We start from the raw sequence: 26,830 nt of genomic DNA on the forward strand, positions 1-26,830 counted from the left end.
CACTGTTTTTGGTTTTGTTTATTTTTTTTCCCATTACAACAGTACAGCACAAAGAACACTGGACTTCAAGCCAAAATGTCTAGGTTCTAATACTATCGTCAGTTTTCAGCTGCTGACCTTGAAAAAAAATACGTAACTTTGGTCAGCAACTTAGCTCTTCAACTATGAAAAACATGAAGGACTAGGTCTCTTCCATTTCTAAGTTTCATATAGTAATTGAGAGTCCTCACAGCACCACGCAGTGGAACTGAAGGGAGCACACAGAGGAAGAAGGTTGGGTAAAATGGCCCAGCTCTATTTTGTAACAATTTACATACTCAGACCTTTTGTGTAATAAATTGGCTACATAAAGTCTGACTACAACATGAAGAAGCAATAATATTTGGTTAAAAACCTTACCCTATGTAGAATCCAGTGTTGATGTAAATATTCTAATCCTTGAAGAGTCATCAACATGTAGGCTTTGATGTGTGATGGTGTCAGCACAAGACTGTTATCTCTTATTATAACCTGTAAAGCAGGCATACAATATACGGGTAAGCTTTATTATTCCAAATGGACTCTACTATATAAAATCATTTACAGACATAAAGTGGATTTATTCATAGAGGAGAATCTCAAGAGAGCTTGCCTAACTCTCCTTAGGAAGTACTGTCAGAACCTCCAATTATATGGTTAGGGAAAGTATCTTTGGTTTGGAAAGAAAGCAGTGCTTTATGTCCTACTGCTTTGTTTTTAGGCATCCATGTAGCAAACATCTGTTGTTTTCACTTGCCCCCAGATACATAGCCCCTTCTGACAACAGCATTCAACACTCCATCTGTTTCCAGCTTAGTCCACGTGGTTAAAACAGGACTGTGCACTACCTGTAGACTTCAGAGGTAGACACAACGACCCAGGCATGGTCAGTCACCACACTGCAGCCTGCTTTCCAGACTAGCTCAGGGATGGATATGTGAGCCAAGCCAAGGCAAATATTGATGCTAGAATCAAAGGGAACAAAGCACTTTCTTTCCTCAGGGATTATTAAACTCTAAGGACAGAAGCCTGCAAGTGCCTAAGCCACTATATTGAGAAATTCTACCCATGAACAAGGCAACAGAGAGAAAACACTGAGTTAAAGTGAAAGACTGTGTTACATTAGCATTATTTGTGAACTATGCCTCAAGTCAGTTTATTCCTAGACTTTTCATTATATGAGATAAAAATTCACATTTTCTTTTTTTAAAAATAGGTAAAATATACGCTTTTAATCTCACAGTTCTATGAATTTCAACAAACACATCCAGTTGTGTAACCACTACCATAATCAAGACATAGTTTCATAACCCCCTAAACTCTCCCCAGGCCACTCTCTACTCAATCCTCCCCTCGATTCCCTACCCAGGCAACCACTGATCTGATTTTTGTTCCTTTAATTTTGCCTTTTCCAAAAAATCATACATGGAAGCATATAATATCAATAGCTTTTTTTTTTTTCGCGGTACGCGGGCCTCTCACTGTTGTGGCCTCTCCCGTTGCGGAGCACAGGCTCGGGACACACAGGCTCAGCGGCCATGGCTCACGGGCCCAGCCGCTCCGCGGCATGCGGGATCCTCCCGGACTGGGGCACGAACCTGTGTCCCCTGCATCGGCAGGCAGACTCTCAACCACTGCGCCACCAGGGAAGCCCAATATCAATAGCTTTTTGAGCCTGGCTTCTTTTGTTTAGTATAATGTATTTGAGATTCACCTATACTGTTGCATATGTTAGTAGTTTGTTTCTTTTTATTCTCAAATAGTATTCCACTTTATGATTACACATTCACTTAATGAAAGCTATTTGGGTTGTTTCCAGTTTGGGTAGTGACAAATAAAGCTAAACATCTGTGTAGTCATACGTTTTTGTTTCTCTTGGATAAATAAATACGTAGAGGCAGTATTTACTAGATTGTACCTTAAGTGTATATTTAATTGTATAAGAAACTGCCTAACTGTTTTCCAAAGTGGCTGCATCACTTTGCATTCTCATCAGCAGTGTATGAGAATTCCACTTGTTCCACATCCTTGGAATGTCCATTACTGAGATTCAATTAATATTAATGAAAAGTATAAAATTTTATTTTTCTCAAAAAGAAACCTGGCTTTCAAAAGGATATTCTGTGATAATATCACAAAGAAGTTCCAAATCCTCCGAACCCAAACACTCATTTTTCGAAAAAGGAATGTCAATAAGGTATTGGGAACTTGGTAGACACAATGCTATTGAAATCCAACTCTTGTATTTAACCCTGGAAATATGGCTAAATGATTCAGAAGATCTTTGACTTGAGAACACATCTAGATTTCAACAAAATTAAGCATTCTTTTGACTGCCAGTATCTTCAAAGGTAGAAAATAAACATTTAGATTCTCTTTTGATAAATAGAGAAAAAAAATTCCTCCAGGAATTTTAATCTTACCTCTAGGTCAGTTTCCATAAAATCAAAGACAAGGCTAATATTAGATTTATGTCCAAAAGCATCAAGGAGCTGCAAAGCAAAATTTTTAAAAAATCAACATGTGATTCTCTATTAAACACTTGACAGTATTAAAGTAATTTTTAAAAACTTAAACAAGCATTTGGATTGTTGATAATTCTCTGTGAAGTTTAAATAATTTTATTAAATTTAATATTTATCTTTTTTTTGGCTAGGAATTAGTACTTTGAAGCACAGGATACTAAACCTTACTATTAAAAACAAAATCACTAAATACTTAACCTCTCCCTCCAAATTTTGGAGTTATAATAAAGATATGAATTAATGAAAACCTCATTTAAGTCTCCAATTTAGAAAAATTCCCAAACTTGGTACTTAAGAACATCCTACAAATAGCATCAGCAGCTATCATTCATTGAATGAGCGTGTTCTCTATGCCAGGCACTATCCCAGGTACTTTACGTGTATTCAGTCTCATAACAACGCTATGAGGTAGGGACTATGGCACAGAGTTCAAGGGAACTTGCTAAAGGTCTTACATATGCTAGAGCTCTCTAGGCTTCAAAATGATCTCTGAGAAAATCAGCCTGTACGCCAATATTTAATTTATTTCATCAGTTGTATAGTTTTTAAGACACTGCCTACAAGAACAACTAGGATAGGAAATAAATTTCAGCCTTTTTGCAAGGCTCATCTAGAACAACTTATTTTGCTGAGCCTTCAATCAACATCTACCACATTCAGGAAAGGCAGGGTCCCAAATCCCAGAAACAACTTAGATCATACTCACACCAATTATATTTGGATGACTTAGCTCCTGTAATAATTTTATCTCTCTTAAAGCTGTTCTATTTATACCTACATAAAAAGGCAAAGAAAAAAGTGAAAAATAATTCTGAAATCTCAAACCTTCTTGTAAACGTATTTTTTGGGAAAGGTCAGTCTGATGAAATAGCGATGACTATTCCTCAGGAAAAAAATAACAATTTTTATGACATATGTTTCCATTTTATATTGCTTTATTTTTAAAATAGCTTAGCACAGACTATGATAAATGGTGAAAAAAGTATTCACTTTATCTGTGAGATATCAGATCTGAAGACTGCTGGAACAACATGTACACAAGTGTGTAGCATACAGGTGAGAAGTTAATGGCTCCCTTCTCTTGCCTTATGAATATCAGTGGCAGATTCTTTAAGCTAACAGCAAACTAGTGATTAGATACCATTTTGCCCAATGTGAAGGATGGAACTCAACATTTAAAATAAAATCTGGTACTAGTTATTACAGAGATGATGGATCCTTTACACAGGAACTATTTCTTGATGACTAAATAGGACTTAGCACTCTAGCAAATAAGGCTTTGGAAGAAGGGGTAAAAAAAATCTTTCCCCTCCATACATTTATTCTATAGTAAGCTTTGTATACTTCCATGAATCCTGAATTTTCAAAGTAATCAGAAGCTCAGAAGAAGAAGAAACAATGGCTTGTAACAACACCAAAAGCAGTAACGAAGACAGCAAGACAAGTCACTAATAACCTTGCTGTCTTCCATCTACTTAGGTGACTTGAATATTCTTCTGAACACCCAAATGGTGAAAATCACAAATATCCTATCTCTATCCTGAGTCTATCTTTACTCTTCTGGGACCCTGCAATAACTCTATCCAGAACCACTGTTAACTTTAATTAATACTTTGTTCTCTTCCTCACTGAGAATAAGAACCTTTCCTGTTCTGTCAGATTACATGAAATAAGTTACTCACCATCTTTAGCTTCTGATCTATGTCCAAGTTTGATCTGGCAGAGGAAAAAACAAACACGTTAGAAATATGTTAAATTATTTAGACCAATGCATATATATAAACACTTCAAGGACTTTGCTGGTGGCGCAGTGCTTAAGAATCCACCTGCCAATGTAGGGTACATGGGTTTGAGCCCTGTTTCAGGAAGATCCCACATGCCGTGAAGCAACTAAGCCCGTGTGCCAGAACTATTGAGCCTGCGCTCTAGAGCCTGCGAACCACAACTACTGAGCCCGAGTGCCACAACTACTGAAGCCCGCACACCTAGAGCCCGTGCTCCGCGACAAGAGAAGCCACCGCAATGAGAAGCCCACGTACCACAACAAAGAGTAGCCCCCGCTTGCCACAACTAGAGAAAGCCCCCCGCGCAGCAACAAAGACCCAAAGCTGCCAAAAATAAATTAATTAAAATTTTTAAAAATTCTTAAAAAAAAAACTTATAGCAAAAATATGTAGCAACTCATATGTAGCTAGTATTAGTAGGCAAGAAGAGAGTGGGAATCATGAATCAGAAAGGCAAAATTAACAACATAAGAAAGGATCAAGTACCTATCATTCCTTTCCCCTTAAGTTTTGAATTACACATCTTTGTTAGATTAAATGAGGAACAAATAATTAAACGCATAGAGGCTAATAAACAGAAGGAGCACTTCAAGTTAGACCACTTTGGAGGAAATGCGTAACACATAAAATAAGATGCTTAATGTGTCCAACAATATGCTCCCAGGGACCACATTTTCCAAAAAGAAAAATTACAAATTGCGACGGATATAGAAAATGGTTAAACTGTTGTTACTGTGAATAAGCACATCAAACTGCATTAACAGGTTCAGTCTTACACAAAACCAAGTACCAGGTTAAAGAACAAGAGCTAACTACTTTATACAATGGCAATGTAACCAAGAATACAAAAAAAAAAATCCTACTCCAGAAAATCAACTATTCTACTTTAAAAAATATCCCCCACCTATATAATACAAATAGAACTTTTAATTTAAAGGTAGGCTATTTATTGTAGCACCAAAAAATATAAAGCACTTAGGAATAATGCCAACAAGAGATGTATGAAGCTTTCCATGAACACTATAAAGCACTCTTAAAATATGCTTAAGAAATGAGATCAAAATAAATATAGATAGCATGTTCATGGATAGGAAGACTCTATCATAAATACGTCAAATATGTCAATTCTCTTTAATGGAACTAAATGTAAAGTACAAGAGCATTTTTCAAGGACATTGACAAATGGATTCTAAACTTTATATGGAAAAGTAAAGAGCTAAGAACAGATCATTTAAAACATTATTATATTTTCTAAACATAATAAAAAATAGACTAGTTTCATGAAGCCATCTACTTCATCACCCAGATTCAATAATTACCAATATTTTGCCATACTTACTTCATTCATTCATCCTCCCCTTTTTGTTGGCTACAATATACACTTTTTCAAGTCCCAGACTTCATGTTATTTCATCCCTATATATTTAAGTAGGCACCTCTAAAATGTGGACATTTTCTTACATAACTATAATGCCATTCTCATACCTAACAAAATTAATAATAATGCCAGAGTAGCATATAATAACTAGTTCATATTCAAATTCTCCTGATCTGTTTCAAATTTCTCAACTGACCCACAGAGTAAGCCAAGATAATTTTGAAGAAAAATAGCTATGTGGGACTTACCAGACTTCAAGACTTTATAAGGCAATAGTAATTATAGGCTTATTGTATTGGAGCAGGGATGGGGGGGAAAAAAGTCAACCAGTAAAAAAGAATAGTGTGCCCAGAAACAGATGCAAGTAGAAACTGGAACTTGGCATTACAACTCACCAGGAAAATGACATACTATCAATAGTGTTGAGAGAGCTGGGGAAAAAATACTGGATCCCCATACTACACAACAAAGGAAATTTAATTCCAAATGGAATGAAGACCTAAATGTGAAAAGTAATACTTTAAAATTTTTAGACGAAAATATAGTAGAATTCTTTATAACCTGGAGGTAAGGAAGCACACAAAAAAGGGAACCAATAAAGGAAAAACATGGACAAATTTAACCAGATTAAAATTTTAAATATCTGTGCCTCAAAACATACCATAAATCAACTAAAAGTCCAGCCAAAGACTGGGAGATGATGATGGAAAAAATTTTTACATACTGAAGTATGGAGAAGTCATTCTGGCTTATACATGATTTAACAAACTTTTTGCTAACTAGAACAGCCTGTTTTGTGGTCTATCAAACACACATTGTACATCTGCTTTTAACCATTGAAAAAAAAAGGGTGCATTGTCCCCGAAGTAAAGAATGTCCATTTTGAAGATAGGGATAAATGCCTCCCTTCCAGGGACTTCAGTAGTAGTACTCCTTTGATGATAAGGCTCCCTTCCCGGGAGCCATGGCCATACTGACTCACTGTGTACTCGGTGACCTGTCTTCGGCTGATCTTTTTTTTTCTTTTTTTGAAACTTTGAAGGAATGTACCCCTGTCATGCTTGATGTTTTCTGTTCTGACAAGATATAAATTATGCTGAAAACCATACTTCTTCAGAACAGTTCCTCAGAGCTATCTGACAGACTGTCTTCTGGGCTATAATCCTCAGTTTGGCTTGAATAGTACTCTTCTATTCTTATTACAGATCGGTAATTTATTGTTTACAGCAACGAGGGTATCTCCAGTGCAAATTTCTGATAAAGGATCAGTATCCAGAATATATAAAAAATTCCCCACCAAATCAACAGGAAAGAAAAAAATGTAGGCAACCTAACAGAAAAAGTCTAAAAAGCCAATAAATCTAGGAAAAGATGATCAACCTCACTAATCAGAGAAGTATTAATTGAAAAAACAACCATATACCATTTTCGATCCACCTAATTGGCAACTGTTACAAAGTCTGACAATACAAAGATGGTGAGAATGTGGTGGGAGGTTAAACTGATCCCACCATTTTGGAGAGCAATTTGACAACATATGGTGACATTGCTGCGTATTCTCTATGCAGCAACAATTCATAATTGGTTTCAACTAAAGATATATTCTCTAGAGAAACTCACATACGTATAAGAATGTCTGTAGAAGGACTGTATAAAAGTAAAACATTTAAAAAAAACCAGCTTAAATGTTTATCAACAAGAGTTTGGATAGACCAATTTTAGTGTAGCCACATAAGAGAATCTAATCACTGATGAGCATGAATAAGCCAGATCCACATGTATCCATCTGGAAGATTCCAGAAATAATACTGATTCAGAAAAACAAGCTGCAGAAGAATATTGCGTGCGCACGTGCCTGTGTGTGTGTGTGTGTGTGTGTGTGTGTGTGTGTGTGTGTAGGGAGAGAAAGAGTTTAGAAGTATGCAACACTATATATTGTTGAGATACATAAAACAAATACTGAAAAATGAAAAAGGCTCCAAAAGGCTACCATAGGGGACTGGTTAAATAAATTGGGAAACATAAATTCAATATAATTGTTTAAAAAGGATAAGGTAGATTAATGATGTCTTAAAAGTCCAAAATACAATAGGCAAAAGAATACAGAATACATAGCTTACTATCCCTTTTTTTGTAAAATTAAACATGTCAGTAAATGAGTGGGAGTAGAAATTGAGTGTTGGGAAAGGAAGGTGCACAAGCACCACATCTCCAATGTTTACAGTAGGAAGTATAGAAAATGTCTAAAACTAGGGAAAGAGAGCACTCAAGAAATAATGATAAGCATACTATCTAAAGAAATGGATGTAAATAGCAGAGAAAACAGTTTTGGAGCTGAAAGTGATTGCTCCAAGGAGTGAAAACCAGCGGTAGAGGAGACAGGCATGCTTGGTCTAGTAACTGACTTTTTTTTAAAAAATATTTTGAGAAATAACTGGTTTAGTACAAGGAGAAATATTTCTGCTTTATTTTTTTGAGGTACAGTTTATGTATACTATTATATAAGTTTCATATGTATAACATAACGATTCACAATTTTCAAAGGTTATATATTCATTTATATAACGGTTATATTCCATAAAACCACAAAGATGTACTGTTTGAAATAAAAATTAAATGTAAAAGAATATTCCATTATGAGTCACTTTCAAGGGGTACAAGTCTATCACTGAGAAATAGGATGAATTCTAAATCCTAGTTTATGATAAAAGTAAGCAAACAAGAAAACCCACTAGGATTTTCAGAAAACCACAGAATTCAATGAGATTATACCAATTTGAAGAGACTATATCAGTCAAGTCAATACATTTTTAATGAGTGTCTGCAAATGTACCAGACACAGTCCTAAATATAATTCAAGTGGTAGTAAACAGAAAATAAACTCATAGGTAAAAGACTTTAGATTTTGATAAACGCTATGAAATAATAATAGAGAAATATGCAAAGAACACCAGGTAAGAAGGGAGGCACACCTGTTTTAGCTAGAATGACCAGCAAAGGCGTGTATATACAGGAGATATTTGACTGAGATCTAAATGATAAGGAATCAGTCATGATTCCTGATTACATGATTACTCAGGTTTTAGAGTAAAAATATACTAACCAGAAGGCACAGCAGCAAATGCAATGATACCGGGACTGGGATGAATTTAATGTATTCAAGGGACAGCAAGGTCAGTATGGCTAGAATAAAGTGAACCAGGGGTAGAATCAGAAAAATAACTTTAGAAAGAATTAACAAAGTTAAGGGTTTCACAAGGGATTAGCTATGGCATTGGTTTATAGAACATAAACTGGAAAAGGAGATGAGACACGTCAGAAAAAGTAAAAAAGGTAACAATGGCAGGAATGATTGTGGAAAGGAAGAGTGGGAAGCAGGTGTTAAGAGTATGAGAGGGATATGCTTCAAAGGAATTAGGGATTTTCAAGGAGAAAGATTCAAAGCAGCAACAGGAATAATAAGGAAGGTGGTCACCTAAGCCACCAACAGGCCTGAGGTGTGAAGAAACCAGCTTCTCTTGAGAAGGTTATTGATTTCCGTAGTATGGGAAAAGGCAATCAACCTGGGAGCAGGACACCTGGATCTAAAACCTGGCTCTAGCAATTACTATCTGTGACATCTTGATGAGTCACCTAATCTCTCTTAGCTTCAGCCACCTCAAGTGTAAAATAGAGATACGCTACCTACTACATGGGCTCTTATGAGGATTAAATGAAAAAATGAGGGTGAAAGTGCTTGGTATATAGAGAGTTAACTAAATATGACCGAAGTTTCTTGAATGAATGCGAGTAAAAAAGCTACTGAAACCATTAAAAAAAAAACCCGCACCGCAGCAATGTCATTAATGCTGGCGAAAGCCTTTCATGGTAAACCTGTACTCAGGAAATACAGATATACAAAGTGGATGCAGGTGAGGCAGAAATAGGGACCTGGAAAGGTCAGGTGTTCTGAGGACCCAAGAGACGAGCAGTATTTGTCCCCTTTTCCAACGTCTGCGTTTATAGAACAAACATAAGACACAGCTTCCTCTTCATTTCAATTTCAATGAATGCAACAAAACACAAGTTCAACCCGAGTTCCACGTTGTAACACAAGACACTAAGAAATCCTTTTCTTTGAAAATGACCTAAGTAACTCCTCACTAGCAGAAAACGGTCCAGAGAAGTAAAACGGCCAGACACCGGCTCCCATATACACACACATCTTCAAGGAGACTCAAGGAAAAACAAACTGCAACTCACTTTCTTAATGGCGACAATTTGGTTGGTGTTCTTGTCTCTGGCCTTGTAAACCGTGGCAAACTAGAGAGAAGAAGAGGAATAAAGTTAAGTTGGTGAGAGTATTTTTGGTTTGTGTTTGCTTTTTTACTTTATTAGATTCGGGGAAGCAAGGAACCCAGGGTTCTTGGAAAAAACTCGCGGCGGCTTGAAACGTGGTGGGGCCGTCCACGTCTCGTTCCAGTCTATTCTTCGGAGAAGGCCGCTCAAGGTCTCATGTCCAGGGTGGACAGAGGGGCCGCAGGAGGGGTCTGGGCAGCCTCCCGCAAGCAGAACGAGTAGCGTGGCCTGTCCGCGGGCTTCCACGAGAAAACCCGCGATGGTGTGAGGCGGTCCGGCGTTCCCCGCTCAGGGCCCTCCGAGCCCCGCCCGAGAATCTCACCTGTCCCTCGCCGAGGAAGTCCAGTTTTTCATAACGCTTTGCTCGCGACTTCACGTCCACAGCCATCTGTCACGCAGAGCTCGACTCCAACTGAAACGGCAGAGCTCCCAAGACAGCGAAAATTTAAAGCACCTTAAAGCCTCCCACAGCCACTTCCGCCCACTGAGCGCCGATGCCTCATTAACTCCGCCCCAACTTCCGGGGTGGGCGGGGATGCTGTTAAGTAGGTCCGGCCAGAGCCCGCCCTAAGGGAGCGGAAAGAGGTAGGGCTGGAGGGCTCTTCTGCGTCGCACCCCGCCCTACCACGTGACCGCAGATTGTACCGGAAGCGGGGTGCTCTCGGTGGTGGCTGTGTCACCCTGTTACCGTTTTAACATAGACACTTTCTTCACTACCGAAGACGGATCAGCGCTCTGATACGATGCTCTGTGTTCAGGATTTAATAGGTGTGTATGAGTGCGGAAGGCTCGGCCTTGTCTCTGATCTCGCTCTCTAGTTTTTGCTCAAGGGTGTCCTGTCACCATGGTTACTGTGGACGCCTAAGCCGACAATTTCAGGTTACTTAAGCGAGTGCCCAGTTCTTAAGGGCTGATCAAGAGGCATTCTTAGTCCTTTATGAAGAAGCACGTCTAGGCAAAGAAGTTCCAAGTCAACTGAACAATTTTGTGCTGTGGAATAGGCTTCTGGCCATCAGTTTTCTACCCTGTAAGGTGGAACTTGTAGACTACATCATAGGTGGTTGCGAGGATTAAATGAAACTTGCACAAAGTTTAGACATAGCGCTCAATGGTTAACTGTGATCAGTACCCAACTTTGATTCTCATGTTTTCATACAAATCAATTCATTTATTCAACGAATATATATTGAATGCTTACTATATGCCAGGCTCTGTTGCAGACTCTGAGAAATCAGCAGGGGAAAAACAAATATCAGTGCCTTCCAATGGGAGGAGATAATTAAAATACGCTATGATACATAGTGATAAGTGCTACAGAGATAATAAAACTGGGAAAGGGGATAGATAGTAGGGTTTGTGATTTTAAATAGGGTGTTACCAGAAAGACATTACTGAAAAGCCACTGCAGAGTTTTAAGCAGACAAGTGATATCGGACTTAATGTTTTAAAACTCGCCCTTTGACTGTTGTGAGAGATTACACTGTAAACTTAGAGGGGCAAGGAAAACCAAGAAGGCCAGTTAAAGAATTTGCAGGAATCCAGATGGTTGTATTGAGGGTACCAGTTTGGCTTCTAGCCAATACGACTTGCTGACAGACTGGACATGGGTTGTGGGGGAAGAAAAGGATAATTCTAAGGTTTTGAGCTGGAGCATTTGATGCTTCTAAGAGTTGAGAATCCTGATTTTCAGAGTTAGGTTGAAGAAGGCAGCAGAATACAAAAACTCCTAACTTACTCAAGGTAATACAGTGTAAAGGCTGAGTCCTTACTCTGGATCTAGGATACCTGCATATGAACACTGGCCCCACCACTATTCATTTACTAGGTTTATGATTTGGGCAAATTATTTAACCTTTCTGTTGCTAGTTTCTTCTGTAATAGGACCTACTCACTGGGTTGCTGTAAGGCTTAAATGACTGCACACGTCAGAAACCCTTAGGATACTGTCTGACAGTGTGCAGTTTATGTTAGCCATCACATAACTATTATTGGTCACATTCCAGCTCTTTGTCACTACTTGGGTCTTTATTGAGCACTGATATATTCATTAAGCAAAATTCTCCTACGTTGCAGAAAACATACCATCTATACCACTTATATCTCTGAATTGTGGCAAGTCATACCTAGTGATATATGGTGTCACGTGACTTAGGTAATCGTTCCTTCTAAAAGACATCACTGTTAACAGTAATCTAACCTCACTTGTAGTAGAAACAAGCTAAATAGTGAGCTAAATTTGAGGCTTGAGGTTCCCAAGTGTGCCATGGCATATGAATTGATAATCACATTATACCATGCTGCTGACAAGTAAATTCCTATATTGGGACATTTTAAATAGGGTAACAAAGGCAATGTTTAAGTGATATTCTGGGTTCATTAGGGCACTGTATAAATATAAAATACCATTCAGCATCTGTATAGCATTTTACAGTTAAGAAAGCGCTTTCACACACCAGTAGTAGCCAGCTTCCAAGATAGCCCTAATGATTCTTGCCTTCTGGTATTAATGCACTTGTGTAGTTTACTCACACAATGAAACAGGCTGTTCTGTGTGACTAACAGAGTATTGCAGAAATGAATGTGTATAACTTGAGTCTAGATCATAAAGAGGTATTGCTGCTTCTGCCTGTACACTTGGATTATTTGCTCTGGAGGAATTCAGCCATCATGTCATGAATTCATTCAGGCAGCCCTGTGGAGAAGCCTAGGTGGAGGGGAACTGAGGCCTCCTGCCAACAGCCAGCATCAACCTGCCAGCTATGTGAGTGAGCTATCTTGGAGATGGATGGTCCAGCCCTAGTGAAACCTTCAGATAACTGCAGCCCCAGGTGGCATTGATTGCAACCTCATGAGAAACACTGAGCAGAACTGCCCTGCCAAGCTGCCCCAGAATTCCTGACCCAGAGAAACCATGAGCTATTAAGTGAGTGTTGTTTTCAGCCACTAAATTTGGGGGTGATTTGTTACAATGTAGTAGACAATACACTAATTTGATCCTGCCTATCACATTGTATAGTACTGGAGAAAAAACTGCAAGTTGGACAAACTGAGCGATTTGCTAACGGTTACAGATACTTAACTGTTTAACTCCTAAATGAAAACACAGGCTATTTACTCTAAGTCAAGCCCAAATTCTTTCTATGACACCATCCTCCTTGGGAGCTCATCCTATGACAGCAATTCCCACGAACATCCTTTTGCCATACCTCTAGTCATATATTCTGTAAAAGTGATATATTTTTTCATTGGAACTTTCATGGCAGCAGCTGTAGTAAAGGTGGTCCTCAGACGGTACCAGTATTGGGGTTTCTAACTGCTGGCCCACGGCATTACTCAAGCCACTCTTCATTTCCTGCACCTACTCTGAGAGCAAAAAAATTGCCTTGGGCTTCCTTTTACTGAAATGAGAAAGCTAAGGAGAAAAAAAAGAATAGTGCTAGTTTTTAAGAAATTTTTCCAAGTATATTTTTGAAATAATAAAAAAGAAATCATGAGTCATGTATTTCTCATAAGTTACCAGAATAGCTCATTGCTAGCACAAAACTCCTATTTCACATTCAAGTTGGGCAACATTTATACTAGGCCACAATACAGAATTTACACGAAAAGCAGATCAACTCTGAAATAGTAAAAAAGAAAAAAAGTATAAAGATTAATCCATACACAACTGGGCAAATACAAAAACGTACTCAACAATTCTACTGTGTCTATTACTCATGAGTTACCCTTACTATTAGGGATGACTTCTTTAACGCATATTCTAGAAATCATTAAAGGTATAGAAGAGAATTTATTTCACTTTGTGAGGCTTTACTTTCACAATCATACATACCCTTGGCACAGGAAGAGCCTATTAAAATTCTATAAATTGCCTTAATAAGGTGAATAGGTTGATTTTATGAGGCTTTTGGACAATGAAGTTTGAGAAAGTTTATGATTGTCAGGATTTCTACACATGATCACAATCAAAACAGTAAAATAAACCAAAGAACAAGACTTTCTTAACACCCCTAAAAACATAGTAACTTAAAATTTCTGGTCAAATGTTATTCCTATGCTATATTCATTTTGATCTCTTATTTTCCATTTGATACTCTGACTTTTTTCTGAACACAGGTTACATAATCTTTTGTGTTAACTCCCTAGTCTTAATATCACAAAGGCATCTGTTTTACCATGGCTGTATTTTTATTATTTAGAGTATGATATGCTTATTGAGCCAGTTATTCTCCAGTAACTTTGTGAATGCAAAAACACTGAGAGAATTAAGAACAAATAATGGAGTCATTATTTCACTGATCCTTATCCAATTCCAGGAAAATTACTTCCAGAAAGCTGCAATTCTGCCGGATATATTCTTTCCATGTTTAAACAGAAACTGAAAGAGAAGTGAAATTATGGTAAACCTATGATTGTTCACTAGACATTGTGTACTTTTAACAGTTCAACACTGTAATGCTTGATAATTTGATTATCTGAGTAAATTAATAGGCTAACATTTAAAAATGTATACTTTAATAAGTATAAAGTATATAAACAATCAGGTAAGCTTGTGGAGAAGCTGACCAAGATACATAAATTAGGAGATACAAGTGTCCTAAATTTTCTATACTTCTTTTTTTTTTTTACAGAAATTTTATTAAAGTTGTTTAATGTACAATTTCTCATTTGTCATTCTGGAAGTCCTTCATTGTAAAGACTCTTCTTTGTCTGATTAAACAAACAGCAGCCACATTGTCAGTGATTATTCTGGACCTCCACGCTGAAAAGGAAGTAATAAAGCAATAAGAATAGTTGTTTCATTTACAAAGAAATGTTTTCATGGCCACTATACAAATTTGAAACATTTTAATCAAGTGATCTTTAGGTTTTAAAAACAATTTCAGATTTTTCATAGCTTTGGGGCACTCCTATCAATGTTATAAAGAATTTCAGATCTGAAGAGGACTCAAGGTTGACGTAGATCAATGGTCCTCAAATTTCTTGGTCCTTTACACTCTAAAAAATCAATGAGGGGGCTTCCCTGGAGGCGCAGTGGTTAAGAATCTGCCTGCCGATGCAGGGAACACAGGTTCGAGCCCTGGTCCGGGAAGATCACACATGCCGCAAAGCAACTAAGCCCATGCACCACGACTGCCCAGCCTGTGCTCTAGAGCCCGCAAGCCACAACTACAGAGTCCATGTGCCACAACTACTGAAGCCTGCGCGACTAGAGCCCGTGCTCCGCAACAAGAGAAGCCACCGCAATGAGAAGCCCATGCACTGCAACAAAGAGTAGCCCCCGCTTGCCGCAACTAGAGAAAGCCCATGCACAGCAACGAAGACCCAACGCAGCGAAAAGTAAATTAATTAAAAAAAAATTAACGAGGACCCTAAAGAGCTTTTTTCCATGGGGTATATATATTTTGCTATTTACCATACTATACTTCTACACATATATTCCTTCATGCACATTTACTGAGGGCTCGAACATCGTTTATTTCTCATAGTCCAGGCCTACATGACCATCCCTGTCTTAGCTATGGACACACCTTGACAAGACAATGGGAAGAACATGGAAATCAGCAATATGAAACTCCAAAGCCAATAACGTTGAGGTGTTTTCCACAGTATTGGGATAAAGAGCAACAACGTACTTGGATAAATTCAATTTCTTCTTGAGATACAAGTTTCCTTCTGTACTTCTGAGGTAAAGTTTTTATTAACTCTGCAGTGTCTGGTGGACCCGGATGCATCAGCCAGTCTGGCGATTTACTTCCCTTAGAATGCTGTGAAATTGAAGAAGAGTGAGACGGTAGTCCTGCTGATCTCAGAACTTCTGACACTGAAATTAAAAAAAAAAAAAAAAATAGAGGAATTGTTCAGTGTCTTAAAATACTATTTTGAATTATCTATCATTAAATAATCAAGTTATTCTTTTTTTTTTTTTTTTTTTTTTTTTTGCGGTACGCGGGCCTCTCACTGTTGTGGTCTCTCCTGTTGCGGAGCACAGGCTCCGGATGCGCAGGCTCAGCGGCCATGGCTCACAGGCCCAGCCGCTCCGCGGCATGTGGGATATTCCCGGACCGGGGCAGGAACCCGCATCCCCCGCATCCGCAGGCGGACTCCCAACCACTGCGCCACCAGGGAAGCCCTCAAGTTATTCTTAAAATGATAAGTATTACAATCCAAGAGATAAGTATTATAGAGTAACTTCGTTGGGTAGCTATATATAGTTTCATAAAGTTCTTTTTAAAGCAAATGAGGTAGTTTTAAGTGAATGAATCACTAAATTGAAGAGTAAGTTCATAAAATAATGAAATTTCTAGGTAGTGGAGTTCAACCCGTATGGATAACTTACATTACTTAAATTTTGTCATATGGTAGAGATTACAGGTAATACCATACAATGGAGAATAAGAAAGTTGGTAAATGCAGATGAGATTTGTTTTCTCCATACTTGTTTGTCACCTATATCTTAATTTTTCAAGAGTTACAATAAGTTAAAAATATCCATACAAAATTTGTTAAAATTCTCCCTGAATTAAAGGTCAAGTATCTTATAATTAAAGACAGCTGACAGAGCAGTAAGAGAAAAACAGAACTTGTTCAGAATCTTCAGTTACTGTAATAGGCAATGATTGTTAAGTTCTAAGGCAATCCAAGAAATATTTACTGCCTCAATGAACAGATAAATCGGTGAATGAAAGAAAAGGTTAGCTGGGAGAGAAATATAGGAATGGTGGTTATTCATCATAATCTCTGCAAATATAAGCATGGGACATTCTTCTGAAGGACAGATGGTGGAACAAAAATTCCCATATATAAACACAGTATCATTAAAAATTCAGAAATATCTACTGTCAAGTTACTACTTTTTTACAAGGAGATAATAGAAAGTTAGTTAATGCAACCTAACATACCATTGTGATCTAAGCTACCATTGTCTACCGGATTCTAAAATGAGAAATATTGTGTATAATAGAATATTCATGTATAAATCTGCATGTACATATCTTTTTAGTATAAATAAACTACAGCTTACCATTGGGTTTAGGATTGTCTCTTCTGTCAGGGAACCTTATTAATGGAGTATGTGGCTTGACTACCTAAAGGAAAAATAAAATGCATGAAAAAGAAATGAAGCACTAAAATAACCTCATTTACTACATAAGAAATCATCTAATGAACCTCACAAGCAGATGCCTTTGTTAAAATAAAATAACTTAGTACCTGACAGCAACTTTAAATTTTATTTTAAATTTTACTCTTTCCCAACAAGGATAGCTAGTCTATGAACTATTATCTGATGTTCATAAGAACTTTGTACTTTATACATCACAAGATATTTTACTGTACTGCCTACTGACCTCAAAACAACCCTATAAGGTGATAAGGATTTTATGTTGCATGATTTCTAAATCACCCTGATGACTGGTAAGAATTGGAAGTTTCCTGACTTGTATTGAGTGTTGTTTCTCTACTATGTTAACACCTAGTGCTTTAGATAGAATAGGATAAAAAGCATATTGAAAATTAGGTAATCAAAAAAATACTTTTTCTGACTACAAAAGTAACCCATGTTCTGTGTAAAAAATTTGGAAAAAACACAGAAAAGCACAAAGAAGAAAACACCATCTATAAGCCAAAACCCACATAAAATAGATTTAAACATTTGATAGCCCTTGACTTCAGCCTTTTTCCTATACCCATAGAAATGCATGTATTTAGAACACTGTTTTTAATAAGATATTTGAAGAGTATTAATGTTTTATCCCTAAAATTCCAGTTAATGCTACAGAGGAGCTTAAGCAGAACTTTCAGTATGAAATCTTCTGAATATATATAAAATGCTGAGACTCTAATAAACAGAGCACTATTTTTTACTAACGTAATCTGTAAGTTGCTGTGTAACTAGTGAGACAGGTGTGTGTTTATCTGCAATATATTTGTATATATGTACTACACATTACACATTTTATATGAGTACAGAAGCAAATAGGCTTGTAGGGATGGGTCTGAAAACTAACCACCATAATTCTGCTGCTGTGAGAAAATGCTGGAAGACAGTTGTCTCCCTAAGCATTAAAGCATGTTCACATCTTTCGTGTTAAAAAACAAACCTTCTCACTCCATGTAGTACCTGTTTCTTTTCATAGCCAGGCTTCTTGAAAGAGTGTTCTTTCCTTCCTATAGTCCTAAACTTTTCAAGGATAAACTTCAAACTCGCATTTGGCACACACAGGCCCATCATGATCAGGTCTCTCCCTACCTCTCTAGCCTCATTCCCCACCACTGTACCTTTCACTCCAGGTATTCTGAAGTACTTTTCATTTCCCTAACTCCTCATACCATTTCCATCCCCATTCAATCTACAGCTTGTGTGCTCTGCCACGAATCTCTCCCAGGTCCCACCCCGCTTCCATGCCTCCACTTTCATCTGACTGCTTATCTTTGAAAACAGCTCAACTGTCACTCCTTTCTAAGAAGATTCCCGATTCCTAAATCTGATTTTAAAACTCCTCCTGTGTTTCCACAGCAACCTGAACATCTTAAGAATATTGTGTAGAGGACAGTAAATGAGCCAATGATTACAGGAGAGCAAAGCTCCTGGAAAGGCAGAGATGGAAAATTAAGTACTTCTGCAGCAGTAGCCAGTACGTAGTAAATGCTCAGCAAACATCTGACAAATGAGTGAATAGACCATTTGTAGGTAAGGGTTAACTGTATAGGTATGTGAGTATGTATACACACACTTAAACAAATGTACATACACAAGAGAGAAAGAATCCATTTCAACATTGCTTTTGTACACTTAAAAATATGGTTGGGCTTCCCTGGTGGCGCAGTGGTTGGGAGTCTGCCTGCCGATGCAGGGGACGCGGGTTCGTGCCCTGGTCCGGGAGGATCCCACATGCCGCGGAGCGGCTGGGCCTGTGGGCCATAGCCGCTGGGCCTGCGCGTCCAGAGCCTGTGCTCCGCAGCGGGAGAGGCCACAACAGTGAGAGGCCCACGTGCCGGGAAAAAAAAAAAAAAAAAGGTAATATGCCCATATAGATTAAATTCCCACAGCTTGGTATCCCCCCTTTTTAAGAGAAAATTTTAAAAATACATAAAAGTAGACAGAGTAGTATAATAAACCCTGATAAACACATCACACAATTTCAACAGTAATCAATCTTATTTCATCAACCCTTCCCCCATTAAACAAATCCCAGTCATCTCATCTCATCTGTTAATACCATCTACATGTATCACTAACAGAAAAGGATTTGGTTAAACCATAGTCCCAATACTTTTCCCACACTTAACAAAAATAATTCTTTAATATCATCTATTATTTAGCTATGCTCAAATTTTCCTGTCTCAAAATTGTCTTTTTTAAACTCTAAATGTAAATACAAAGAGAAACAAATAAGTCTGTCAATTAGTTGACCAGCTTATAACTAAGGAATAAAAAGGAGCTAATCCAAATAACTTTCATAGTGCTTGGACTATATACCTTCAGTCTGAAGACAAAAAGAAATACAAAGAAATCTTGAACTTTTTACTTAGTAGGTTGGTTGTATAGATATAGCTATACATTTTGTATATATTGTAGGACTAAGCAAATGAGCATATTGATGTTTGTGGAACGCAGGGGTTTCCCTGTGAGAGAAAGAACATACAAATATGGGATGAGGGAAGGCAAGGAAGAATACTGTAGTGTTAAGACTGGAATCTGAGGGAATCAGTAGGAAGTCAGGATAAATGCCATGAGTTTATTCAACCAGCCCCCTGTTAATTTGGGTTGTTAATTTGAGTCGTTTCCAATCTTCTTCCAGTTCTCATATACCACTGGGCACACCCCCACTCACCCCACCCCCCAGTCTTTCTCACTATGGACATCTCCCACCAGAGTATTCTATCTGTTACAAATGATGAAACTATATTAACACGTCATTATCACCCAAAGTTTTACATTAGAGTTCATTCTTGGTGTTGTACATTCTATGGGTTTTGACAAATGTACAATGACATATTCACTATTATAGCATCATCTGTGTTCTGCCTACTCATCCCTTCATTCCCCAGTCTCTGGCAACCACTGATCTGTTTACTGTCTCCACAGTTTTGCCTTTTCCAGAATGTCATGCAGATGGAATCATACAGCATGTAGCCTTTTCAGATTGGCTTCTTTCATTTAGTAACATGCATGTATGTTTCTTCCATGATTTTTCCTGGCTTGGTAGCTTATTTCTTTTTGAAATAACATTATAAATTATATTTGTATAATATACAAATATATAATTATATAATAATATAATATTACAATAATATAATTTGGGTTGAATAATATTACATTGTCTGGATGTACCACAGTTTATTTATCCATTCACCTACTGAAAGACATCTTGGTTGTTTCCAAGTTTTGGCAATTATAAATGAAGCTGCTATAAACATCCATGTGCAGGTTTTTGTTCGGACGTAAGTTTTCAATTCATTTGGGTAGAAGTGCGATTGTTCAACCATATGGTAAAAGTATGTTTAGTTGTGTAAGAAACTGCCAAACTGCCTCCCGAAGTGGCTGTGGCACTTTGCATTCTCAACAGCAGTGAATGAGAGTTCCCGTTGCGCCACCTCCTTGTCAGCATTTGGTGGTGTCAGTATTCTGGGTTTCAGCCATTCTAATAGGTATATAGAGGTGTCTTACTGTCGTTTTAATTTGCAATTAATTCCCTAATGACTATGATGTTGAACATCGTTTCATATCATTGTCATCTGTATATCTTCTTTGATGAGGTGTTTGTTCAGCTCTTTTGCCCATTTTTTAGTCAGGCTGTTTTCATTGTTGACTTTTTTTTTTCTTTCATTTTTTTTTTTTTCTGGTACGCGGGTCTCTCACTATTGCGGCCTCTCCCATTGCAGAGCACAGGCTCTGGACACACAGGCTCAGCGGCCATGGCTCATGGGCCCAGCCGCTCTGCGGCATGTGGGATCTTCCCGGCCTGGGGCACGAACCCATGTCCCCTGCATCGGCAGGCGGACTCTCAACCACTGCGCCACCAGGGAAGCCCCATTTTTTTAAACATAAATTTATTTGTTATTTTTGGCTGCACTGGGCCTTCGTTGCTGTGCGCGGGCTTCCTCTAGTTGCAGGTGAGCATGGACTCATCATTGCAGTGGCTTCTCTTGTTGCAGAGCACGTGCTCTAGGGCGTATGAGCTTCAGTAGTTGTGGATCGTGGGCTCTAGAGCCCAGGCTCAGTAGCTGTGGTGCATGGGCTTAGCTCCTCCATGGCATGTGGGATCTTCCCAGACCAGGGCTCGAACCTGTGTCCCCTGCATTGGCAGGCAGATTCTTAACCACTGTGCCACCAGGGAACTTTTAAGAGTTCTTTATATATCTTGAATAACATCCTTTATTAGATATTCTTTTTGCAAATATTTTCTCCCAATCTGTGGCTTGTCTTCTCATTCTCTTCACAGTGTCTTTTGCAGACCAGAAATTTTTAATTTTAATGACATCCAGTTTATCGATTATTTCTTTCATGGATTGTGCATTTGGTGTATTTAAAAAGTCACTGCCAAACCCAAGATCATCTAAGTTTTCTTCTCTGTTATCTTCTAGAAGTTTTATAGTTTTCCACTTTACATATAGGCCTATGATCCATTCTGAGTTAATTTTTGTGAAAGGTATAACGTCTGTGTCTAGATTCATGTTTTGCAAGTGGATGTCTAGTTGTTCCAGCAACATTTATTGAAAAGACTATCTTTTCTCTATTGTATCGCCTTTGCTTCTTTGTCAAAGATCAGTTGACTATCCTGTTATTTCTACCTTTCTAAGTCTCTTAGTTTTAGCTGTGCCTCATATATAGCATAGCATTGAATATTCATTTGTTGGCCAATCTGAGAATACTTTTAAAAGGGCAGTTACACCATTTAAATTTATAGATACAACTCACAAGTTTGGTGTATTTTCTGTCATATCATTATATGATTATTTAAATATAAAGTCCTTTGTCATATGATCTTTTTCTTTGCTTTCATTTGTGGGGTTTGTTGTTTTGTTTTTTGGTATTTGGAAAGATTTGTACTTTTGTATAATGTTTATGTTATGTTGCTACCTTTAGATAATACTCTTAGTTGCCCGTTTCTGAGATACTATCTATTGGTTCACTATTATGAGAAAGAATGAAAGTAGTTGATGGTAATCTCTTCTCTGCCTTCCCTCCCCATCTTTTACTACCATTTAATAACCAGAGGCAATTAGCAAGTTTATTCTACCTTCTATATACTCTTTCCCTTACTCCCTCCATTTTAAAAGTTTTATTAGATCTATACTGTCAAAAAAATAATATTACCAACAAGTCTTTCTCCCTTATCTGCATTATTTAGTCTTAGTTCTATAGTTAAATACATTCAGTGCTTACCAGTTCCTATATTAAAACAGCCACAAGTACAAATAAGTATTTCTTAGTTGTCTGAAGCTCATTCTCTGTGAGAGCTGTAAGAAGAGCTTCAGGGAACAATATTCCCTGAGTTATTAAAGGTTTAGAAGAGTTTGTGGCCTTTACACTTGAAGGTCAATGTAGCTAGATAAAGCTTTGGTTCACATTTTCTTTAACTACCTTAAATATGTTATCCACATGTTTTCCTTAATGAAGTATTATTGTTGAAAACTCTGATAACTTCCATTCTCTTTTAAGTGCTTGGTCTTGTCGCTTGGATCACCAAATAATTTTTCTTTAAAATTTAATGATTTTACTAGAATATACTCATTAATCAAACATACTGGATCAAATATACAAGGTATAACTTTAAGTTTTCTTTTTTTTTTTTTTTTTTTTTGCAGCTGTACGTGGGCCTCTCGCTGTTGTGGCCTCTCCCGTTGTGGAGCACAGACTCCGGATGCGCAGGCTCAGCGACCATGGCTCACGGGCCCAGCCACTCCGCGGCATGTGGGATCTTCCCGGACCGGGGCACGAACCCGTGTCCCTTGAATCGGCAGGCGGACTCTCAACCACTGCGCCACCAGGGAAGCCCTAAGTTTTCTTTTATATCAGGAAAGTTTTATTAAATTATAGGTTTTGAGACTCCATCTACTTTCACTTTTTCATAGACTACTTATACAAAAGTTGCATCGTCTTGTCTTTATTGTCTCTATGATTTTCTCTGAAACCCTTTCACCTTTTTTCATTATCAGTGATTTCTTTTAGAAACTATTATTCTATTAAGGAATCCACTTCTATGATTCATGAAGCCCAGGCAGAGTTAACAGTGACTAGTTCTGGAGGTAACACTCCACTCTGGACTTTCTGGTTATAATCACCATCTCCTCTCTCTACCTCAACTGAAAACCGAGCCTCATGAGGCCTCAATCCCTGCCCTCCTGTTCGTGGAAGATGCCAAAGCCAACTATGTAAGAGGCTTTTTTAGAGGAGAAGACAACTCTTGTCTTCCCAGAAGACAAACCCTCTACTTTGCTTTATAAGGCAGATAGCAACCCCAAACTGCAGACAGGTTGGGACCTGCCTAGGCCTCAATCATTATCTGTGACTTTTTAAAAAAAATCATTTTTCTCCTTTCCTCCACTATTTCCTTTAGCAAAACTTCCAAGTTGCCTATTGACCTTTATATTCTTTCCAGTTTAGCATCCATTCCTGAAAGGTTCTTTTCTTTTACTCTTAATTGTTTACTGAGTTCAGAACTGTACCATCCCTAAAATCTTAATCTAAAATCTAAACTCAACTACAACCTTTTAACTTACAACTCTCTTCTCTGTTATTTCCCACCATCAGTTCCAGCAAGCCCTTCATTTCCTTTATCGTTCCCTTTTCTCCCAGTCAATTGGTTCCATCCTGACTTTACTTCCTTTCTCATCTAGCCTAGAACCTACAGTCCATTCAAAAACCTCTTAGCACTCTCAACTGCCTTGCTGGAGGTTTATTTTCACCTCACCTGTAGAGCTCAAACCCTGAATTAATCCAACCACTTATCTTCTTCCCCTGTGTCTCATGCAGCCAAACGATTTCCTGAATGATTATCTCCTTTCTACTACTGCATCATCCCAAACATATCAAATATATACTGCTTGGCATTTATTTTATTATTATTATTTTTAAATAAATTTATTTATGTATTTATTTTGGGCTGCATTGGGTCTTCGTTGTTGCATGCGGGCTTTCTCTAGTTGTGCTGAGTGGAGGCTACTCTTCGTTGTGGTGCGTGGGCTCCTCATTGTGGTGGCTTCTCTTGTTGCAGAGCACGGGCTCTAGGCACACAGGCTTCAGTAGCTGTGGCACATGGGCTCAGTAGTTGTGGCTCAGGGGCTGTAGACAGCAGGCTCAGTAGTTGTGGCGCACAGGCTTAGTTGCTCTGCAGCATGTGGAATCTCCCTGGACCAGGGCTTGAACCTGTGTCCCCTGCACTGGCAGGTGGATTCTTAGCCACTGCACCACCAGGGAAGCCCCTGCTTGGCATTTAGCAGGCATTTAATGAACACTTATAAATTACTCTCCTAAAATTACTTTTGAATACCCTGTGGTCCAGCCAAATCCCTCTACTTAATGGTGACACTATGCTTTGTGAATTCCTATCAGTTTGTGCCAGCCTGCTGAAATACTACTCTTTCTTCAAGACACCAATCAACAGCCATGTTCTAAGCTCTGTGGAGGCACCATGTATTGTCTTGTTGGCACTGCAGTCTCAGCAATGAGTATAGGCCTGGCACAAAAGTATTCAATACATTTTGCTAATGTTAACATGTAATTATTACATAATGTCAGCACATACTGCTTTGTATTATGAACCTGAATACAAGTCTTTGCAGCTTTGTTAAAAGGAGACAGACCATTTCTTACTGTATATCTCACAGCATCTTTTTTATTGTTGTTGCATATATCAATAGTAAGTTCTTTATTATTGCTGTGTACTGTTCCATTTTAACAAATCTACCACACCTTATCTTGCTAATGGACATTTGGATAATTTCTGGTTTAGGGGTTATTATTAATAAAGCAACTATGAACATTTTTTTGAACATTTTTATATAGTTTTTTAAATAGGTATATGCACTCATTTCTCTGGGATATAAACCTATGAGAAAAACTGCTTGGACATAGGGTAGGTATGTTTAACTAGTATTAGAGGCCCACAAAAGTTTTTCGAAGTGACTGTACCATTTTATATTCCCACTAGCATTGCATGAGAGTTTCAGGTGCTTCATGTTCTCATCACTACTTGGTATTGTCAGTCTTTTTAATAATTTTGGTGGGTGTGGTAGTACTTCCTGGTTTTAATTTGCATTTTCGTGGCAAATAATGATGTTGAGTATCTTTTCACTGGCTTAGTGCTCATTTGAATATCTTGTTTTGTGCAGTATCAAGTTTTTCTTACCCATTTTAAAAACTGGGCTATATATTATGGATATATATAATTATCTATTATGGATACCAGTCCTTTGTCGGATGTTTTCCTGTCCTCACAGCACCTTTAACGCTCAATAACTACCCGTTGAATGAATAAGTGAGGATCATTCGTTGCAATGGGAGCAAAGACTGGGATCTAGGATTCTCTTTCAGAGCGAAATAACTTTAAGAAAAGGTCTTTTAAGAGATGTACAAAGGGAAATGCACTTCTCGTGTCAAAGTTAAAAGGTAATTGTACAATAATATACTTTAAGAGTTGAAAAAAACTCGTGTAAAGCAACCACAAAAGTGGAGATTGTGGCCCATTATATACCAATTTTACCTCTCCTATTTAAGCTAGAGATCACAGCTGGAGAAGCAAAAACAAAAGCTGTCAGGAGTTAGTAACTGATGTGTGGATTAACAATAAAGTTCCTCTAGCGCCAATCTAAATTCAGGGGAAAAAAGCTTAGGAAACCAACACTAAGACATATATTACAGATAAACTTAAATATGTATTTTTTCCATTCTCCCCCATCCAGCCTGTAACCAGACGCTGGTTGGTGGGGGAGAACCCGCCTCCGGCGAGGACGCAGCCCGCGGGGCCAATTCTCTGGCCATTCCCAAGACCTTGAAGGGACACCAGGTCAGAAGCAGGGTTCGCTTCCTTTCACTCACCGCTACCGCCTTCCTTCCGATTGGCTGATCCGCGGCAACACAGACAATACTGGTCGCTGATTGGCCAGGATATTGCCAGGACAGCCAAGCCTGCAGACTCCTAACAGGCTAACGAGGTCCAGGTGGAGGGCAGTCCAGGGACTTCGGAACAGCTATGTGCCTACCTGCTGAGATGCACTCCCGCGGCCTGGTTCGAACCCTCAGCTGCGGTCCCCGGCTCACTGCCCGACCCAACGAGCTCAAGGTCCAATTCTTACATACACCCCGGGAAGCCGCTGCTGGCCCTATGCAGGGCCGTGGTCACCGCGCAGGCTCCACCACCGCCTCTCCCCAGCGCCGGTGCTACAGTCAGCACCATCCCTACTGCCTACGGCGCGGAAAGGCAACCGAGTCTCCTTACCTGAACGACCCTGCTGGCAGACGCCATCTTGCTGCCCATCATGACCCCCGAGAGGGGCAGCTTCCGGGGCCCTGGCGAGCAGCGGCTATAACAGGAGTCCTGGGCGGCTGGGGGCGGGCTCTACCTGTGACGTCACGGAGGAGGAGCGGGCGCTCGGGAGAGACCCTCCTCCACTGCGGAGCTAGCCCCACCCACTTGTGCCTGACACCGCCCCTCCTCTCTTCCTGCCTGGGAACTGACCCAGGTGTTTCCCATTGCTTCGTTTTGCAGACGAAGGTTTGTGGTATTGTATTTATTTTGTTCACCGGCTTATGAGTGATCTGGGACCATTTCTTCTCCAGA

General features: G+C 38.7%; 2 protein-coding genes across 4 annotated transcripts in view; both read right to left on the bottom strand.

Annotated features, from left to right (window-relative positions):
- The window catches only part of CDK7 (cyclin dependent kinase 7), a 30,120-nt gene extending 19,568 nt beyond the window's left edge, over positions 1–10,552 (bottom strand). Inside the window, exons 1-6 of one of the 3 annotated variants that reach the window (XM_024756211.1) lie at positions 10,366–10,552; positions 9,948–10,007; positions 4,226–4,259; positions 3,250–3,317; positions 2,442–2,510; positions 400–510 (exon numbers count right to left, since the gene is read on the bottom strand). In XM_024756211.1, the coding sequence (XP_024611979.1) occupies positions 400–510; positions 2,442–2,510; positions 3,250–3,317; positions 4,226–4,259; positions 9,948–10,007; positions 10,366–10,431 (408 nt within the window). In that variant the 5' untranslated portion in view covers positions 10,432–10,552. Of the gene's footprint in view, positions 1–399; positions 511–2,441; positions 2,511–3,249; positions 3,318–4,225; positions 4,260–9,947; positions 10,008–10,365 lie in introns of those variants that run through there. The other 2 variants (XM_024756212.1, XM_024756213.1) reach the window with 2 other exon arrangements.
- A 3,261-nt stretch (positions 10,553–13,813) lies between these two features.
- Positions 13,814–26,616, bottom strand: KGD4 (alpha-ketoglutarate dehydrogenase subunit 4). Its single transcript, XM_024756217.1, has 4 exons — positions 26,489–26,616; positions 17,068–17,131; positions 15,680–15,867; positions 13,814–14,805 (listed from the first exon to the last, which is right to left on the bottom strand). The coding sequence occupies exons 1-4, from the start codon at positions 26,528–26,530 to the stop codon at positions 14,788–14,790; spliced, it is 312 nt and encodes a 103-aa protein (XP_024611985.1). The 5' UTR covers positions 26,531–26,616; the 3' UTR covers positions 13,814–14,787.
- Between the last annotated feature and the right edge of the window lie 214 nt (positions 26,617–26,830).

Source organism: Neophocaena asiaeorientalis, unplaced genomic scaffold (genome assembly GCF_003031525.2).
Source record: "Neophocaena asiaeorientalis asiaeorientalis breed wild unplaced genomic scaffold, Neophocaena_asiaeorientalis_V1.1 scaffold376, whole genome shotgun sequence".
In the NCBI taxonomy this organism is placed as follows: domain Eukaryota; kingdom Metazoa; phylum Chordata; class Mammalia; order Artiodactyla; family Phocoenidae; genus Neophocaena; species Neophocaena asiaeorientalis.